Here is a 20,853-nt window from a genome sequence, read left to right on the forward strand (position 1 = left end):
TCTCTCACCATGCTGTGATACCCTTTTTGATGAATCCACCAGTCAACTACCCGAAAAGGCTTAGGACCCCAATCTACCTTTTTAGTTTGCATAATGATGGGACAGTGGTCAGAGAAATCCCTTGGGAGATTATATTGGCAGCTATCTGGCCAGGAAAGCAACCACTGATCCGAGACCAGAAAACGATCAAGCCTGCTCTTCACACTTCCATTGGGACGAATCCAGGTGAGGCTGCTGCCAGCACATTTGATTTCCTGCAAATCCATGTCTGATATCCATTGATTAAATTCAGAAATACCCAAAGTGTCAGCAGGTCTTTGGGATAGGCTGAGTCTTTCATCTTGGCTTCTAATACTGTTAAAATCCCCCATGAAACACCAAAGGCCAGGGGAATTAGAATCCCTCAGCAGTTTCAAATCATCCCACAGTACTCTCTTCCCAGCTAGGTCACAGGGGGCATAAACATTAACGACAAACATTTTCTGATTACTGTTAACACACCTTCCTTCTAGCATTAGGAAATTAACTCCTTTCACCTTCCTATCCACCAGGAATACTTCATTATTCCACAAGCAAAGCAGGCCCCCGGCAGCCTGAATTGAGGGAACATAATCCCATGATGCAGAGGAATCCCCCCATAGGGCTTGACAGATACCTTTATTAAAACTTTCTTTTTTGGTTTCTTGAATGCACACTATGTCCACCTTATGTTTTAAAATATTCCTTCTAATGGCAGTCCATTTAACTCCCCTCCCCAAGCCTCTTGAATTATAAGAGAGAATGATCATAATTGATGATATTTAGAACCCATCTCTGCTGCCACCTTATTGTCATTAGTGTCCATGTCCCTCATAAGCTCCTTAATCTTCGAATCATCCTCTCCATGTGTCAGACCCAATTCCTTCACAAGGTCAAACTGTCTATCCATTAACGCGCCATACGAAGTTGAAGTGGAGTCTGTTAATAAGGCCGGTATTGGGTTAACCACAGGATTAAAGCAAAGGGCCTTTCCCCTACTAGCCAGCACCTCCCTCCTCCTAACGTACACCTTAGTAACTGATTCTGTTGGGCCCAGTATCCTTGGGCCCAATACACCCTCAGTCTCCTTTGATTCTATTTGGCCCCCGCAGGTGCTAAGGTTGGGATTCTCCTTTATAGGCATAGCACTGTCTTGGGGAGGTATAGATACAGACAGGATGTCCCCCTCCATTTCCTTTTCTGTGCAAGAATTTTCAAACCTTAGGTTGTCAACCAAAAGGTCTCTGTGCTGACTCCCTCCTTGTTGAATGGCTTTTGCAGGGCCCTTATCCTTTTGCATGCAAAACTTCAGACGTCCTTTATCAGCAGCAATTAAATCGGTGCCGTTTTGGGGAATAAGGCCGTTACTGGGTACTGAAATCCCTACAGGACCAGCGTTCGAGATGCACTGGTGGTCAAGCTGTTTTGATTGGTCCACGTCAGCAGGAACCATGGCGGACCGGTCAACAACGGAACATCCTTTGGGTTGTACCCAGTGGACGCAAGTAGTTGGACTATAGCTGCCCCTATGGTTGAAGCGGTCGACGCCGTGGTTGTCGGAGCCGCCGTCTGAGGCGCCGCTACCAGAGTGGTTCCCCGGGGAGCCGACACCGTCAGTTAGTGGTGTGTTTGGTTGGGTCGAAAAAGGGGACGGAGGAAACCAAGAAAGTGGCCGGTGATGACCCGCCGGCGCACACATTCCAGGCGAGTCTTCGACGACGTCGATGTCGTGCTCCACCTCGTCGATAACGGCCGACAGCGTCACCTTTATCATCGGTCTCCTGTTTGTCCGAATAAGGACCCGAGCTACATCCATCCTCTTCCGGTCCTCCACGTAACCGTCCACTTCTATAAACTCACCAATGCCCTCCACCAGCTTCTCCATGTATTCCGGCGCCCATACAGACGGTGGGAGGCCCCATATCAGGACCCACGTTAGTCTGTGGTCTGGTCGGATTTTGGGGGACCACTTCTGAAGCTCCATGATCGGGGTAGACCCCGTTTGCTTCTCCTCTTCTACCAATCGTGCCGCCCTAGATTCTTCCAGATATGGGAGGAAGACCCAATCATCCATCCAATAACAGGGATTGACATCCCCGTCTATGACCCATTTGAGCTCCTCCTCCACCTTCTCAAACATTCCTCTATTCTTCAGTTTCCCAACCCAAGCCTTCTGTAGCCATTCGTTGGACTCCATACGTGAGCTCAAGACCACTGGTCTCTGCATGGCCATTGAGGTACAAAGGGGGGGTTCCTTCTTCCGATAAGAGGCTACGTCTCCTTGCATATCCTGTCTTACCACCTCCACAAACGAACGCGGTCTGGTCCCAGGGCCTTTTGGTTTCACCTCCTCCTGATTCTCCATATGCATTTTGTGAGTATGTGCCACCTTCTGTGTGGATGTAGCATTCTGTTTTACCCGAAGCACCCTCCCCCTCTCATATCTTGGACTGTTCACAAAAAGTTTCATCCCACTGATATAGATGTTGGTATCAAGTTGTGTCTCCAAACTTCGTTCATCCTGGACCTCTTTAAACCTTACAAACCCATATCTGTGACCTTCCCTGTTCTTAGTCTTGGGGATAAAGACTTCCCATACCTTTCCCCATTTCTGAAAAATCTGCCATAGATCACCCTCCTTGACTCCCTCCGGGAATCTAGAGAAATAGAATGTCGTGATATCTCCCTTGTCTCTCCAAGTCACCTTTCTCTCCTGCCATTTTGGGCTCTCCATGCTGCCCCTGATTTCAACCAATCTCCTTTTTCGTCTGTGTGACACCTCGTGCCATACACCATGATTGTTAGTATGATCGTATTCCTCTTGCTTGTCCGTACTCCATCTCACTTCGACTCCGTTATGATGATTGTAGCCTGCATCCTCGTTGGTCCATGTTCGAGCGGAAGAACGTCGTGAAGAGAATCGCTGATGGTGGTTGTCTCTCCTTCTGTGCGTTGACTCCGGCTCCCTCTCTCGACCTCGCCTTCTGTTGCCCTCTGTAGCTCCCACTCGCTCCCTCACCCTTGTCTCTGTATCTCTCACCCTGTTTCGCTCTCTCACCCTAATTCTCTCCCTCACCCTGTTTCTCTCTTTCTCCCTCACCCTGTCTCTCTCTCCCTCACCCTGTTTCTCTCTCATCTTCATACCTCTGCTCTTTTTCATATCATTAGATTACATACTTATCACTTCATATTTTAGAATGGCTCTCCTATGAAGACAACAAATTTTAGAAAGTTGTTGCCATAGTTTCAAATATTTGTGCATTTATACTGCTGACTAATACTAGATGGGTGTTGTTAGCCAGAGCTAACAGCCCTTACGATCATGAAACAAAACTGTTTTCACAGTTAGTATTCACATAGTCCAATAACCGGCTTTGCATGGCATCTTGTGACGTGCCGTCACGACGGATTTCGATCTCCTCCATTTGGAATCGCTTCCATCCTTCGAGCTTACACCACCAGACCTACAAGTGTTAGCTCACCATGAGTCTATCTTTCTGCCATGATAGGGGATTACCACCCAAGCGTGCCCAGATCACGCCATCACCTTGTTGTCGGGCTCTAAACCAATGAGTGTTCATCCTACCGCTATGTCGATCATCACGAGGATGAAATCAAAAAGTAGGTAGGGGAATTGTTATTTAAGGGAGTGATCCGCCACAATGTTAGTTTGTTCTCGAATCCTCTGATACTTGTTAAGAAGGACGCATCCCGGAATGAAATTATCGATGATCTCTATGGTTGGATTACTTCTCCAAGATTGACCCTAAGTCGAGCTTCCACCAGATATGAATGCAAGAAGACGACATTCCTAAAATCGTGTTTCGTACCCACGAGGGCCACTACGAATACTTGGTCATGCCATTTGGTTTGGTCAACGCTCCGGCCACCTTCCAATTCACTACGAACTTGGTGTTTAGACCTCTATTACGTCAATGCATGCTGGTTTTCTTTGACGATATCCTCATATATAGCCTAGACTGGCCAACTCACTTATTTCACCTTGTTGAAGTATTGTCCCTGCTTGCCCAACATCATTTGGTGGCTAATCGTAAGAAATGTTCCTTTGGGTTAACCTTTGTTGAATATTTAGGGAATATCATCTCAGCCAAAGGGGTGGAGATGGATCCTTCAAAGGTTAGGGCCGTTTTAGAATGACCTACAAAGGACGTTTGGGGATTTCTTGGCTTAACAGGTTATTATCGGCGGTTCATCGGGGACTAAGGTAAGATTGTGAGAGAAAACTATCAAAGTGGAAACAAAAATATCTTTCTTTAGGGGGAAGGGTGACTCTAATAAAGTCAGTCCTGAACTCGATACCTATCTTCTTTTTCTCCTTTTTCAGGGTGTCGAAGAATGTGATGGACAAGCTGGTGGGGCTACAGAGGCAGCTTCTGTGGGGGCGAAAACTCAGACCAAAAGAAGATTGCCTAGGTGAATTGGGGTACAGTTTGTCTGCCAAAGGAGAAAAGGGACTTGGGTATAAGGGATTTGGGGAAGTTTAACTTGGCTTTACTTGGAAAATGGTGTTGGAATTTGTTCAATCATCATGGGGAGTTGTGGGCACAAGTTCTGGAATCAAAGTATGGGGGGTGGAGGAATTTGGATGCGACAAGAAGGTCCATCAGAGAATCTCTTTGGTGTCGAGATCTTAGCTCTGCTTGTAATCTGTCTGAGGAGGGGAGCAGTTAGTTAGAGATAAATGTAAAGTCAGTTAAGTATGCAGTTAGTTCAACTGCAGTTAGTTAGTTAGAGTTAGCTTAACTGTTTATTTTCTGTTAGTTTGATAGAGTTTGTTGAGACACTAACAACTGTGTCACTGTATATATAGACAGATGTGCTATCTTGTTGAGAGTGTAATCATAATCAGTTTTCATCTTCTGCTTCCTCTCTCTTCTCTCAAACCTATCTCAAACTCTAATAATCTTCACTAACGGATTCTTCAAACAAGTAGTTATTGCAGTGAAAAAACACCATAATTTGGTGTAAACCATGTGCATCATCTACACCAAGGATACAGAATTTAAAGTAATAAACACATGGATCCAAATTACCCTATGTAAGATGATTACTTAATTCAATTGACTAATGTATGTATAATGAGACTAGACACCGAACAGTAAAAGTGTATAACAATATACTAGTGACAAGCATTTCCAAAACAATGCATAAACAAACATTATATGAAGTGAATATTTTGGTAGATAATTTCCTACCGCTGGTTCAAAATTGCCAGACCGTTTGTATCATGCAATAAAGAAATATCTCCAATTACACACAACACCTGAATGAAATTGTGAAATTAAAAGAAACTATTAAAGAGAGAAAGGAAAATATGGTAAACAATTGAAGCAAAAAATAAATGGAAAAACAATTGTCAAAGAATCAAAACAAAGAGATGAAAAGTTTCTAACAAATAAATGGGAGTAATCAATCCTCTGTTCCCAGTTCTCTTATAGCAAAATAGTACAGCAGCAATGGACATACATTGAACTCATTATTTCCCCAAATAAGACATACTACTTAATAGAATATCCTTAATATAAAAGTTCCTTATTTTAAACTAACAGTATAATCCTACAAGAGACAATTAACTACAGCAACCAGCAGCTAATATGTGAAATGGGTAGTTCTCAAAATCTAAAAAGTTACCTTTTTGTTGCATCCTACAGCAAAACCAATGGCTGTGCTAAGTATCCCATCAATACCACTAGCCCCCCTGTTAGCAGCTACCCTCACCAAGTTAATTGGTAGGTCTGAGTTTAACAGGAGTGATGAAACACTTTGATAGCATATAGACCAACTACATCCATATATATTTGCATCCCGAATGGGCATACTATTACCAAGAAAAAGGGCAGACTCAGAGGAAAGAGCTTCTGACATCACATGTGCAACATAAGGTTCAGTTAGGGAGCACTCAGCAGTAATTTGAAATTTTATCTCCCATTCAACCTGCAAATTAAAATGTTATTAGAATTTTTATTGAAAAATGACTATAGCTGTATCCAGTATCAAGGATTTTTTTTTTTTGGAAGGCAGAAAATATATATTATATATTATTAATAAAAAGCACAGCAGTACCAGAGGTACTGGTGAGATATACACAAGTACAAGACATCTACAGTGTCACCCTCCAAAAACAAAGGAAAACCCAACACTGATCCCACCACATAAGATAAAGATACCCGACCCATATTAACCAAAATACTCCACAAGATTGGAAGACCAGTGGTTGAAAGGGGTACTGAAATTTTTCTCTCTGATTTTTAGCCATGACCATGCTAGGAATAAAGCATCATCCAGTATCAAGGAATTATTATCAGCCACAAACAGAAACCTCATAAAGTGTAGTTGTCCAATACTATTCCAAAATTTTAATGGACAACATTGGCAGTAGTAGAGATGCTTTTGTTGAGATATTATTTTATTTCCTGATTTCTGTTATTATTTCTTGTTCAGTTACTGTTTTTATGTAATTGATTCTGATTGTAAATCCCTAAAGAGCTGAGGAATAAATAAAGAGCTGAGGAACCATTCTCCTTAAGCATTCAGTCAATCTTTTTCTGATAATCAAGTTGGTATCAGAAGTAGGTTGTGATCCAGTCCTCGCCTGGGTTGACCGCAACTCTGATCGAGGTCAGACCACCAATACAAGCGACTCCAGCCAAGCCCCCACACACAATTTTTCGAACACGCCACCACCAGCGTGTGTAGTTCACTCTCCCTTTAACCTTGTTAATGTTAGCCAACTCACCCGCAATCTTAATTGTTCTATTACCATTCTTTCTGTAGGACCGAATACGGGGCGGATGATTGGCACAGGATATGAATCACATGGTCTCTACTACTTCCACTCACTAACAATTGTTGCTTGAACCACTACTGAGGCTCCCAATCTCCTTCACCATTTTTAGTTTGAATAAATTGAAGGCATGGTTCCTAGCCTTTCGCAGTTACAATCCTTGGAGTGTGAATCCTGCCAGCTCGGCCAACATGTTAGCTTTTAGGCATTATTTAGATGATTTTTCTAGGAATACTTGGATTTTCTTAATAAAAGAGCAAACAAAGTTGTGTTTCATATTTCAAAAGCTTTTGTCTTGAAATTCATACTCAATTTGGCAATAAATTCGTACTTTATGTAGTGACAATGAAAAAAGTGTTTTTCTTAATCTTTACACAATTTTATGACATCTCATGGAATGTTTCACCAGTCCTCTTATCCACATACACCACAGCAAAATGGTGTTGCTGAACACAAGCATCGACATGTTGTTGACACACTTCATGTACCCTCTTAATTCACTCAAATGCGCCTTTAAAATTTTTGGGGAATGCAATTCTTACAGCAAGGTATCTTATCTTATCTTATTAATAGAATGCCATCTTCTTCTGTCAATAATAGAGTTCCTCCCTCTATTTTTTTTCCCGATGACCCATTGTTTCATACGCCTCCTAGTGTTTTTGGCTCTACTTGTTTTGCACACGATCTTACTCAAGTCTTGATAAGTTGAAAGCTCATGCTATCTCCCACCCAAAAAGATTATTGGTGGTACTCTCCTGCCAACCACCACTTTTACATGTTTGTTGATGTCACCTTTGAATATACACCCTTTTTCAACTCTCTCATCTACTCTGAGTTTGTCTACTAGGTATTACCTATTCCTTCCATCATCTTTCAACAATCAGTTTCTTCCCCTCCTCGGCACCTCCCTTTCTTATTTATCACTGTCTCCCTCAACCAACACATGTGGAAGCACCCTCTATTGAAGGGATTGGTCCTTCATCTCCTACTCCAATCATTCCTCCTGTTGCAATAGACTCTGACTTACCCATCGCTATTCGCAAAGGTAATTGTACTACTCGCAATCCCCACCCCATTTATAATTTCTTAAATTACCATCGTCTTTCACCTTCCCAAATCCCACTATGCCTTTGTATCTGCCCTTTTTTCTGTTTCAATTCCCAAAATTGTCTAGGAAGCACTTTGACATCCAGGGTGGCGACAGGCGATGATTGATGACATGCAAGCTCTAGAATCTAATCTGATGTGGGACCCAATGGACAGATCCCTTGTTGGTTGTCGCTAGGCCTTTACCATTAAAGTTGGACCCAATGGACAGATTGAATGACTGAAGGCATGGCATGTAGCCAAGAGCTACACTGAGATCGTTGGACTCGACTACAATGACACCTTCTCCCATATTGCCAAGATGGCCTTTGTTTGTCACTGACTGTCCATGGAAGGCTATGCATCAATGGCCCCTTTATCAGTTGGACATCAAGAATGCATTCCTAGAAGGTGATTTAGCTGAGGAAATCTATATGGAGCAACCTCGGGCTATTGTGTCCTAATTGGTGGAAATCTCATTTCTTGGAAGAGCAAGAAACAAAATATTGTGGCAAGGTCTAGTGCAGAGGCAGAATATCGAGCTATGTATTACTACATGTGAGCTGATTTGGTTGAAGCAACTTGTTAATGAACTCAAATTTTGCAATATGGAGTCCATGAAACTTATTTGTGACAACCAAGCAGCCTTGCATATAAAATCTAATCTCGTCTTCCATGAACAGACTAAACACATTGAAATTGGCTGTCACTTTATGTGAGAGAAGATAATTTCAGGAGAAATTACCACTTTATTTGTAAATTCTAATGATCAGCTTGCAGACATCTATAATAAGTCACTTAGAGGGCCAATGATATCCTACATTTGTTCCAAGCTGGATGCATATACGCTCCAGCTTGAGGAGTGTTGAGATATTGATTGAGATGTTATTTTGTTCCCTGATTTTCATTATTATTTCTTGCTCAGTTACTGTTTTTATGCAATTGCTTATAATTGTAAATCCCTATAATCAAGGGATCTCATCATTATTGTATTCAATTCCATTATTATAAATAAAGAGCTGGGGAATCATTCTCCTCAAGTGCTTTCAACTGATTTCAAATTTCAAGATAAGATACCACAGGAATAAATCTGATTAGATGTAAAAGAAAACATTGCCAATATTACCATAACAAGAAGTAACTTTTCATTACTGAAATAAATACCATTTTACTCAACAATTGTAGGGAAGTGCTCCACATGCTCCTTGTATGCGGAACTGCAGCTTTAAGTATACAGCCCACAAATTCAAAAATGGAAGTTTGTATACGATGAGTTACAATATGTGATGGATCATGACGATGTGGATGCTTGTCAACCATAATATATGAAAAAGGAGCACAATCCTCAATAATTTGGCAGATTCGTTTGCTAGTTATCCTGCTTCCTATCTGGTCCAAATTTAAAAAAGGAGGAAGGGAACATGTGGAAAAGGCATAACTATCATGTAAAAAAATGAATATGCAGAAACATAACTTATAAAGGAAAATTAAAATTATAGAATGAAATAGATGGGGAATCAATAAAATTTAGTAATAAGTCATAATACCTGAATAACCACATCAACCTCTAACCAGCCCTTGACAGAATCTGAGAGAAGAGCATGATCAAGATTGTCAACAAATATAAAGTTTCTTTCAATATCAGGAAAAGAAGTTAAAAGCTTTCTTAACCGCAACCCAGACAAGATATCTGCTACAACAGGCCACTGAAGGTGTTTAGCCAAAAGTAGAGCAGCCCACATCTCATCCTCTGTATGGATTGCACCAAATAATAGAAGACTATTATTGGCCCTTAGAATCAGATTTAAAACTTCAGTCATTTCACCAGGAGCATTTATACAAGTATGAGACAATTGCATATGAATATACTTGGTAAATGGTTCAGCATTAGCCATCCACAAGTCTAACCCAGATAAACAGCTTGACAACCATCTGCAGGGACTGCTTTCCAAAGGCTCTCTAAATGGGCAGTTAATATGCACTGGACCACATGGTGAAGAAGTTGCCCAATGTACAGCAGAATCAAGAGTGGTAAGTACCATTTTTGCAGGAATTTGATCTGTGGGTGCAGGGAGATTAAAGAAAAATCTCACAAAAGAACCAAAATGGTTCACCTGATACAGAAATTTAATGTGTTGCTTGAGTACCAAGGATAACATGAACATAAATATTCCTTCATTTAGAATAACTAATTATTAGCCACTGCAACTAACTACATTCGAATTAAAAATCATTTTAGACTTTCCAAATTACTGCACTTGATGTAGTAGTGAATTATATTAATCTAAAATATATGGAAATAGTGTCCAGTTTAGCTAAATGGTAAGAATGTTGCATTGTGACTGTTGAAAGAATATATCCGAATGTTGGGTTGTATGGTCACACATAAATCTTATTAATAATCACATATTGGGGTACAACAGAATCTCTTATGGAAGCATTGCAAAGATTGGGTGTTTAGACAGTTTAGAAGCAAACTGCAACCCATTTCCCTATGAGAGATGAGCAGAGGGCTTGGTAGCAACCACCATCAGTGACAACCACCATGATAGTGATCACAAGCAACCACCAGTGGAATTCAGAGGTGGTGACGACTCACCCAGGGATGCACAGCACAACCATGTCATGGATCAGTGGCGAAGGCTGGAGCTTCCACTTAAGGGATTTTATTTTATTCTCTTATTTATTATAAGATAGCAATTAAGGGATTAGTCCTTATTACTCATTAATTACATTGATCCTATGTAATCAATATTCATTCTATTTGCTTATTATAAATAAAGACAAAGTGTGGTCATCCATGATCCACCACACCACATTACAGTAAACCCTTTCAACATAACTTTTTCAAAGTGAGTGAATGTCATTCCCTGTTAGGGCCTTTTTCAACACAATTAAGACTCCAATCCTTTCTATACTTTAGATGAAGCTATGGATCTTGCTAAATTAGAAGAGAGTCATAATTTGATGTTACAAAAATGTTCTAATAAACCAAAGGGTAGATATACTTCAGGTTCCAGGTTTTGTAAGATTAAGGGCAGAAAGGTTCCTATTGGTCTAAGTAACTGTTAATATATGATATGATAGAGATTTAGGAGATATAATAAGATATGATTCTGTTATAATATGGTAGAGATTAAGATATGATTCTATTTATGATATGGTAGAAATTAAGAGATATGATAGCTTATTTCTAGGAAAGTAGGAACCTGTTATCTAATCTAGGAGGATTATATCTCTAAAATTTAGATTAGATTTTGATTAATCTTTTCCTTTCTACTAGCTTATCTTTTTGTATCTATATATACGCAGTTACGCACAGTCTTTGAGTCAATGAAGGAAGAGAATACACATTTTTAGTTATGTCCTTTAATCTCAACATGGTATCAGAGCCATGGCATCCTCCATGAACAAAATTATCTTCGGCTGCCATGAAAGATTTTTTCTTTGATCTCTATCAGTTTTTATTTTCTTCTTACTCTAATTCATTTATCACTAATTCAGTTTCTTCCGCTGCAACAAGAGTCTTTTTCTTCTTCGTTTTTGTTTCCGCTATTCTTTTAGCAATTTCTCTTTAAAAAAACAAAAACAAATCCCTCTCTCCTTTTCTCAGATTTTCAGAGCTCTGTCTTTTGTTTCATAGATTTGGAGTTTCAGTCTCAGATTTGTCTTGTAGTGTTTGGATCTCAGATCCATCGCGTGTTCAATTACTTTTCAGATTCTGTTCATTAGAGATAAAGCAAAAGAGCAATGGTGGTAGCAGCAGGAATAGGTTACACTCTGTCACCTGGGGGGTGTTTTAGTGCTTGTCATGAGTGTGGATTCTTCATGGTTCGCAAGAGAGATTTGTGTTTGTTGGATTCAGCTCTTGGCTGATCTTCGCGCACACCACTGCTCGTATTGGATTTGTTCTCGGCGACATGTTCATGTTCTTCATCGGTTCTCAATCCTGGCGGCTGGTTAGTGCCTCATCACATCAGATTGCATATCTTTGTGCACCAAGTGTTTGGTGATTTGTTTCATTATTGATTTGGGAATGATCTTGTTTTGGCCCAAATTTTCTTGGCATTTGTTTGACAAAACTGTCACAATTGGGTTGGTTCCCTAATCTTTTGTTGCACTGCCACCATCAGTTTCCTAATCTTTTGTAATGTGAAATATTCAAGAAGCGCATCAACACAATAAAATAAAAAAAGGAAAAACCCAAGTCTCACATCATCTCAAGGTCAAGATAAGGCATATAAATGGGGGGCAATCCTCACCCTATAAGCTAGCTTTTGATTGAGTTAAGCCCAAAGCCACATTCAAAGATGGTATCAAAAATCTTAGATCCATTAAACAGGCCACATTGGAGTATGGAACTATGGAAGACAAAGATACCTAGCAAAATTGCGGTATTCGCTTGGAGATTATGCAGGGGCAGATTGCCCACAAAAGAGAATCTGCGTAAAAGGAACATGCAGATCAACAATATGCTTTGCCCTTTCTGCAGTGGAGCTATGGAAGATGAATCTCACCTATTTATTCATTGCATCAAAATCCAACCAATTTGGTGGGAATCGATGTCATGGATGAATATCAAAGGCGCTTTCCCTTTCAGCCCGAAACAGCACTTCATGCAGCACATTTCTATCCAGATTGAAGGATTAAGGGCTAAGCGATGGAGGTATTGGTGGTTGGCAGTAATATGGTCTATATTTTTTTTTTATCAGCAAAATTATTAATATATTGATAGAAGTACTAGAGGTACTAAGTACAAAGATTAGGTCCATACTCATGGTTCCAAAATAAAACTAATGTAGTTTGAAAAGGAACCATAGTAACATGGTCTATATGGAAGCTTAGAAACAGAATTTTGTATGCAAATGCAGAATTTGATACTAATCGGCTTTTTGAAGATGCTATCTTTATAGTTTGGACTTGGCTTAGACAATTTGAGAAGGACTTCACAGTCCACTATAATCAGTGGTCAAGTAATATTAGACAAGGTTTTTTGTTTTTGTAGAGGGAGTGCACATAGTTCAGCAATACTTGTACACCACACAAGTAGACCTATTTGACTACTTATGTACTACATATAATAGTCCATACCTTTGTAATTAGTACCTCTGGTACTTTATTTCAATATATTATATTTATCTTTGCTGATCAAAAAAAAAAAAAACAGGCCACCCACCATATTATCCACGCACCAAGGTTTGACTATTTTTCAAAATGTCTCCTATTATAAATTTGTGGTGGGTGCCTTACAGTATGCTTCATTCCTCAGCCTGAGATCAGTTTCTTAGTCAACAAGGTTTTCCAATTCATGGCCCAACCTCTCGAGCAGCATTGGATTGTAGTGAAATGCATCCTTCGGTACCTCAAGGGTACTCTCTCCTGGGAGACTTCTTCTTCCTGCTCCCTCTCATTCTCTTTTTATTCTTCAAGCCTATTGTGATGTAGATTAGGCCTCGGATCCAAATGACAGGGGGTCTACATTCAATGCTTTTTTCTTTCTAGGACCCAGCATGGTCTCTTGGTGGTCCAAAAAGCAAACTGTTGTTGCTCGTTCAAGCACTGAAGCTAAGTACTGGAACCTTGCTCCAGCTACTTTAGAGGTCCAACAAATTCAGACCTTGTTGTTTAAGCTGAAAGTTTCTCACACTATTCCTCGAGTTTTTGGTGATAATTTGAGCACTATTTCTCTTGCTCATAATCGTGTCCTTCATGTACCTTGCAATTGATCAATATGCAGATATGCTTATGAAGGCATTTCTCCTACTCGATTGGACAAGCTTAGAGTGGTGGACTCTGTTGTTTCTCACCCTTCCTGAGCTTGCACGGGGTATTAGAGTATAGAGTTTTACTCTGTATTTTCTTTTGGTTTTACATAGGAATTTCAGTTTAGGCTGACAGCTGTACATCTAACTAACTGACAGTAAGTTAGACAGTTAGTTAGAGGTTAGTTAACTCATCTATATAAAGCTGATATCAACTACTCAATGTGTGTAATCATTTTTCTTTCACTTGTGATGAAATCAAGTTCTCTCAATTCTCAGAAATTCTATGAACCCTAATTCTATGAGCTTGCACGTGGGTATTAGAGTATAGAGTTTTACATAGGAATTTTCATTTTTAGGCTGACAGCTGTACATCTAACTAACTGACAGTAAGTTAGACAGTAAGTTAGAGGTTAGTTAACTCGTCTATATAAAGCTGACATCAACTACTCAATGTGTGTAATCACTTTTCTTTCACTTGTAATGAAATCAAGTTCTCTCAATTCTATGAACCCTAATACTACGCCAACCCTCCCCCCCCCCACCCCCAATTTAACATTGTAGCACATGTCTACATATACCATGATATTTAAAAACAACAATGGCTTTAACCTGATTGATTGCTTGGTTTGCCCCACAATCCAGAAGCTCTGGAGGTCGATCTGCTGTAAGCAAAATAAGTGGCACAAAATCTTGACTTGCCTCCACAACCTGCACATTTTGTTAGTCACCTAAAGAGATCAAAAGTATTATTTGTATCTTAACAAACTTGAATAATTTATTCCTCTAGAGAAAGAAAACTACAAATCAAGTTGATGGAAATAAAAGTAAAAACTAAGTACAAAAAAAGAGCCAGCAAAGCAACCAATTGACTAACCCTAAAAAGTCCAAAATTTTCTTATATCATAAAACTCCAATAATGCATGCATGTATTAGCAACAGCATACAGAATGACAACAAACCAAGTCATAGGAATGAAATTAATAAATCATCACACATTCAAAATAAAATAAAGGCTAAAATACACTATTGGTCCCTATAATGCTCAATCCTCAATTTTGGTCTCCTATTTCCAAATCAAAACATTCAGTCCCCCTATTTTTCAAAATCAGCGATTTTGATTCTTCTGTTAGTTGACCATTAATTGATTATCCATGATCAAACTTTGTGTGAAAAATAAAAGTATCTAGGAGACCAAAATTGCAGATTGAGCATTATAGGGGGACCAAAAATTGTATTTTAGCCTAAAATAAATTCATGAAAATAAGGACATCCATGTCAAACAAGCAATACTAAAATGAAACATACAGCAGGAAGAAGGTTGGAAACTGCAGTGCCTGATGATGTTATGACTACTGCTGGAATGTGAGATCCTCTTCCATATCCAACAGCATGAAATGCTAGTGAACGCTCATCGTAGCATGAAATACATGTGATTAATTTGTGACTTGCAGCAGCAACAGCAAGAGGGGAAGATCTAGATCCAGGAGCAATACAAAAATACTAAACGAAAGAATAAATCAGAATCATGCATTAATATTGGTGCATTTGTAATAATTTATCAGATCATCTCACCATCAAACCAAGTCTTGTGCATTCTTCAACAATAAGCGATGCCCAAACAGTGTTAATATTGGCACTTTCTTTCAAGGAGTTTGATAATTCATTGGCATGATCCAACTAATAATACAAGAGAGAAACATAACAAGGACAAACTTCAGACAAATACAACAGAGAAACATAACAACTAGAAATAACCTGGCAAAAGAATAATTTTATTCTTTGTTGTATGGTACATGAATTAAATTTCCCAAAATCTAAGCTGTCCGGCAACCATCAAAGCTAGATATCTAGGTGAAATGGAGCTTACTTTTAGATCTAGAACATTTTGGTTATTTAAATTTTAAAAATCTTGTTCATCTTATAATTGATTTTGAGATAAAATTTGTTCTTAAAAAGCTCAACTCTAAGTTGGCTTTCTTCTAGTCTAAAATTTTCCAAACTTTCATTCCCTTTTATTCTTCCTCTCTCATAGAGTCATTGCAGAATAAGATAAAGTCGTAAAGACCTATACATCCAAAAGTCAATCATCCTGCAAAAAAAATTAAATATTATAAATTGAATTTGAATTAATTTTTTTGTTAGAGCTGTAATAAAAATAAAAAGAGTATAAACAATTCATAAACTTCACCTAATGTAACATGAATAGAGTTCAGACATGTTGTCTTCGTTCTTTTAATAAAATGTTGAATTTCAGTACAAGGTAAGTGGGCATGTGTACTGTCTATGATTCAAGACCAAAGGGATCTTGTGTGCAGAGTTATAAAACTCAGACTGGACCAGCCAGTCCAACCGGTTAAACCGGAACCCGGGCATACCACCGGTTCGGGTAACATATCAAATCAGATATGCATCTAACCCAGTGCCATGTAATCAACCCAACACTGAACCAGTAAGAACTGGGAAACTCGGTCTAGTCGGATACACTCAATTTCCCAGTTGTACTCTCTCACTTTCCAATACACTTTGGTCTGTCTATTGTATCTACTTTCACACAGTCCTATACCTATCTACTGTTCTCACACGCTGCCCAATGTTTGTTTATTGCTTTCTCACATAGCCCAGTACATTACTTTTTTGTTGTTTACGCTACTTTTTGTTGTTTGTAAACATGTGAATATAAAAATAGAGAAAAACAACACAAAATAGGATTTGAACCAAGGTCCTTAAGTTTTCTAAAATATTTAAAGCCACTGCACCACGATAAGAACTTAGTAAATTTATGAAAAATATTATTTTTATATATAAGGTATTATATAAATTCAAAAAATTTAATAGACACTTATTCGTTCGGTTCAACTAGTGACCCACCCATTTGATTTGTGACCCATTAACCCAGTACAATTACCAAGTCAATGACCGGTCTGGTTTTGATAACACTGATTGTGTGAGAGAGTGCATTAGAGAAGTATAGAAAGTACAGAACCATTTATGTGCCATCACCTAGGCTTAAGCTTTCTTTTTTTTTTTTCAGTTTTGAAGCAAATGAACCTTAATTTTGAACTACCTTGTTTTATGTGTGTTTATGTAGCTATGGCCAACCACCTCTTATGCAGCTAAGTATAAGCCCCAAGAATTGTTTATATCTCAATCTTGGGTAAAACCAAATTGGGATTGGAACATTGATAGACGAGAATCAAATTTAACCCTTGATCACAAGATAAAAGGATACTCTAATACTATGTATTAGAATTTATGTGTGGGTCATGTTTTGAGGTGCCATAGAGTGTGGGATTTCAACTCAAGTTTGTTTGTCTAAAAATGCCTTGTGGTTTTTCACCCATCGCCCTTGCTTATATACTTGTTATTTGTTTTTGACTCAGCAATGTGGAACTTGTTCACTAATACCCACCTTCGTGTCCAACTAGTTTGCACAATTGTGACTTGTCTTCAATCTCTAGTATGGGCTTGTACTAGTTTAGACCTCAGACACCACATTTTATGTTATCATTCATTGCCTCAACTTGTGGTCTTTTTTCTTGAGTTCTACTGACTATAGGTTTGTCTTCATTTACTTCTTATGGCTTTCCACTTATTTTTGCTAGTCATTTTTTGGGCTTCTAGTCTTCTCTTGAATGTGGGCTTTGATACACTTGAAAATGAAAAGATTTAAAAGGAGGAAACTGAAAAGTAATTTTATTTCTAATTTGATAATTATAAAGGGAGGAAATCATATATAGACTTTTCGAATTTAATTCAAGAACCTCAAGAGACAAATATTTTACAATTGTTAATAGCATAAGAATATGCAGAGACTAGTTTTTTTTTATCAGCAAAATAAATGTATTATATATATATATATATATATAAATGAAACAGTACCAGAGGTACTAATACAAAAGGGATATACAATCCTTATATCTAGACACCAGAAGTCAATGGTATTCTAGATATGAGGAGAACATCTAGTTTGTTCTATTTGTATCATCCACTACATAAACAAAACCCTGTCTAATATTGTTTGACCATTGATTTAAATGGGTTGTGAAATCTTTCTCAAAATGTCTAAGCCAAGTCCAGGTCAAGAAAATAGCTTCTTCAAACAGTCGATTAGCATCAAATTCTGCATTTGAGAACAACATTCTATTTCTGAGCTTCCAAATAGACCATGTTACCGCCAGCCACCAATATTTCCACCTCTTGCCCCTTATGCCTTCTGTCTTTATAGAGATATGCTGGAGAAAATGTTGTGTAGGGCTGAGGGGGAAAGCACCTTTAATATTCAACCAAGACATCAATTCCCACCAAATTGGTTGGATTTTGATGCAGTGGAAGAATAGATGAGATGCCTCCTCCTCAGCACCTCTGCAGTAAGGGCATCACATATCCTGAATCTGCATTTGTCTGCTGTGCAGATTCTTCTTTGTTGGTAATCTGTCCCTTAGCAGCCGCCAAGCGAAGACCGCAAACTTACTAGGGATTTTTATCTTCCATAGTTCCTCACACCATTCCTCCTGCTGACCTCCTGCAGTAGCCTCCCATATCAGATTATATGCACTGCATGTAGAATACTTTCCTGACTGATCTCCTATCCATTCCCACTCATCCAATCCTTGTTGCTGAATACCTATGCCTCCTATCTCCCTTAGGAAATTGATGGCTGAATCAATTTCATTATCGAACAGCGATCTTCTCCAAAGGAATTGCCACTCCCACCCTGAATCTTTATGATGTCCCATCTGTCTAATCATATGATTCTGCTATGATGATATAAGATACAATCTATGGTATCTCTATGCTGTTAATTTCTGTTGCTGGATCCACTTATCTTCCCAAAACCTGATCTTATCCCATCCTACAACCTTCCACCTCATGTTATTTTGAATGATGTCTCCCTGGTGTGAGTGATTAAGTGCTTGTTTTAAATCCCTCCACCACACAGATTGTTGTCCTGCGCTCCCTGGTTCATGAAGACTCCTCCACCCTCCATATTTAGACTCCAAAACTCTGGTTCATATCTCCCCCTTTTCTTGCATTAGGTTCCACTTCCATTTACCAAGCAATGCAAGGTTAAAGGTGTCAATGTCCTTAATCCCCAAACCTCCTTTTTCTTTTGGTAAGCAAACTGCCTCCCATTTAATCCATGCGATCTTTTTATGATCTAATCCGCCACCCCACAAAAATCTGTGTTGTATCCTGTGTAACTTCTCCACCACTGATTTTGGAATCCTGAAAAAAGACAAGAAATAAATTAGGATTGATGTTAGTGCAGCCTGAATTAATGTCACTCTCCCCCCCATGATATGTATCTTTGTTTCCATTTTGCCAATTTCCTCTTACATTAGTGGATAATGGTATCCTACGTTTGTCTTCGCCTCGGATTGACCCCTATAGGTATGTCGAGATACACAAAAGGAATAGTTAGCAGACTGCAATTCAAATACTTAGCCGCATCTTGCTTCCACTGATCAGATACCCCAAATGCTCCGAAACAACTCTTTGCATAATTGATTTTTAGGCCTGAGATTAACTCAAAAGCCCTTAGGGTAGCCTTTAGAGCTTTCACATTATCCATACTTGCTTCTCCAAAAAATATGGTGTCGTCCGCATACTGTAATATGCTTATGCTAACATTTTTGGACCCCACTGAATAGCCTTTGTACAGATTTTCTGCCATTGCCCTCCTCAACAACCCTGATAAAGCTTCCGCTACCACATTGAACAGGAAGGGTGCTAATGGATCCCCTTGCCTAATTCCCCTTTGAGGAAGGAACTCAGCTGTGGGACTCCCATTCACCAAAACTGACATTGAGACAGATTTAATGCATCCTTCAATCCATTTAATCCACTGGGAGCTAAATCTCATCCTTCTTAAGAATTCCCAAGATACCGAATCATATGTCTTCTCAAAATCTTCTTTAAATATAAGGCAAGGGTTGTGGCTTCTTCTGGCTTCTTCAATTACCTCATTGGTAATAAGTACACTTTGCAATAAGTGTCTACCTTCAATGAATGCAAATTGTGTTTCATCTATGATAGTTGGCATGACCTTCTTGATTCTGTTGGCAAGCAATTTCGCCACTATCTTGTACATGCACCCGATTAATGAGATGGGTCTATATTCACCCAAATGCTGAGGTTCAGATATCTTAGGGATTAAAGATAGAGTATATAAGAGGGGGACAATCCTCAGCTTACAAGACGGTTTTGTAGGGTTGAGTTAGACCCAAAACCCACATTATAAAATGGTACTATAGTGTTTTCTAGGTCCATTAAAAGGGTCATCTACCATATTATACTAGTTATCTACTCATGTCTTACTAGTATTAGTTCAATTGAACGCATGTTATCATTCTTCCCTTTTTCTCCTTTACTATTGAGTCTCCCATATCATGTGTTTGCATTGTGATAAGTTGGACCCAAGAGTTGTCAAATGTGTCTTTATTGGTTAACCCTCAAATAAAAAGGTGTACAAGTGTTATCACCCTCAAAGTCTCGAACTTTTGTATGGATGCCAACTTTCATGAAACAGTATCCTTCTTTGTCAGTCCTCAGCTTCAAGGAGAGAAAGTATTCAAGAAGTTAAGTCTATCTTGGGGTCATTACCGCTTCTAGTCTTGTAGGATGTCTAAGACACTAATCTTGAAGAAGCACGGGAAGATCATAATGAAAAAGCATAGGAAGATCAGTTATTTGGAAGAAAAAAAAATGAAAAGCAAGAGAAACCCACTCTGCTCTTGTAGCAAATTGAATTATCTGAACTAAAGTTAAATGTCCCTGAAGATGATAATGATAATTGGAAAGTTACTGATAATATGCCTATTGCCTTGAGGAAAGTGAGATCATGTGCCAGGTATCCTATTTCTCGATTTTTTGCATTGGTTATCTATTAGTCTGGCATCAAAGCTTTGCCACTGACGCAATCAAAACACCTGTATCACTTCAGGAAGCTCTGAAAGATAGAAATTGGGTTAGGGCCTTGAATGAAGAGATAGAGGCATTAGAGAGAAACTTGACTTGGGAGATTGTCGATTCTTAGAATGTAGGTTTGGGCATAACTCAACCCTACAAAACCGTCTTGTAAGTTGAGGGTTGTCCCCCACTTATATACATTGTTTTGGTCATATCACTAGTCGATGTGAGACTAAACCACTAAACCACCACTCTCAAGGTTGCACTTCA

General features: G+C 39.0%; 1 protein-coding gene across 6 annotated transcripts in view; it reads right to left on the reverse strand.

Moving 5' to 3' along the window:
- Nucleotides 1-20,853, reverse strand: part of LOC100798570 (protein PHYLLO, chloroplastic) — a 51,606-nt gene that overhangs the window by 26,193 nt on the left and 4,560 nt on the right. For all 6 annotated transcript variants that reach the window (XM_014767584.3, XM_041009557.1, XM_006598217.4 and 3 more), the window contains 7 exons: nt 15,247-15,351; nt 14,980-15,174; nt 14,284-14,382; nt 9,457-10,023; nt 9,074-9,298; nt 5,671-5,973; nt 5,235-5,302 (listed from right to left, as the gene is read on the reverse strand). In XM_014767584.3, the coding sequence (XP_014623070.1) occupies nt 5,235-5,302; nt 5,671-5,973; nt 9,074-9,298; nt 9,457-10,023; nt 14,284-14,382; nt 14,980-15,174; nt 15,247-15,351 (1,562 nt within the window). The remainder of the gene's footprint in view (nt 1-5,234; nt 5,303-5,670; nt 5,974-9,073; nt 9,299-9,456; nt 10,024-14,283; nt 14,383-14,979; nt 15,175-15,246; nt 15,352-20,853) is intronic.

This window comes from Glycine max, chromosome 15 (assembly GCF_000004515.6).
Source record: "Glycine max cultivar Williams 82 chromosome 15, Glycine_max_v4.0, whole genome shotgun sequence".
NCBI lineage: Eukaryota > Viridiplantae > Streptophyta > Magnoliopsida > Fabales > Fabaceae > Glycine > Glycine max.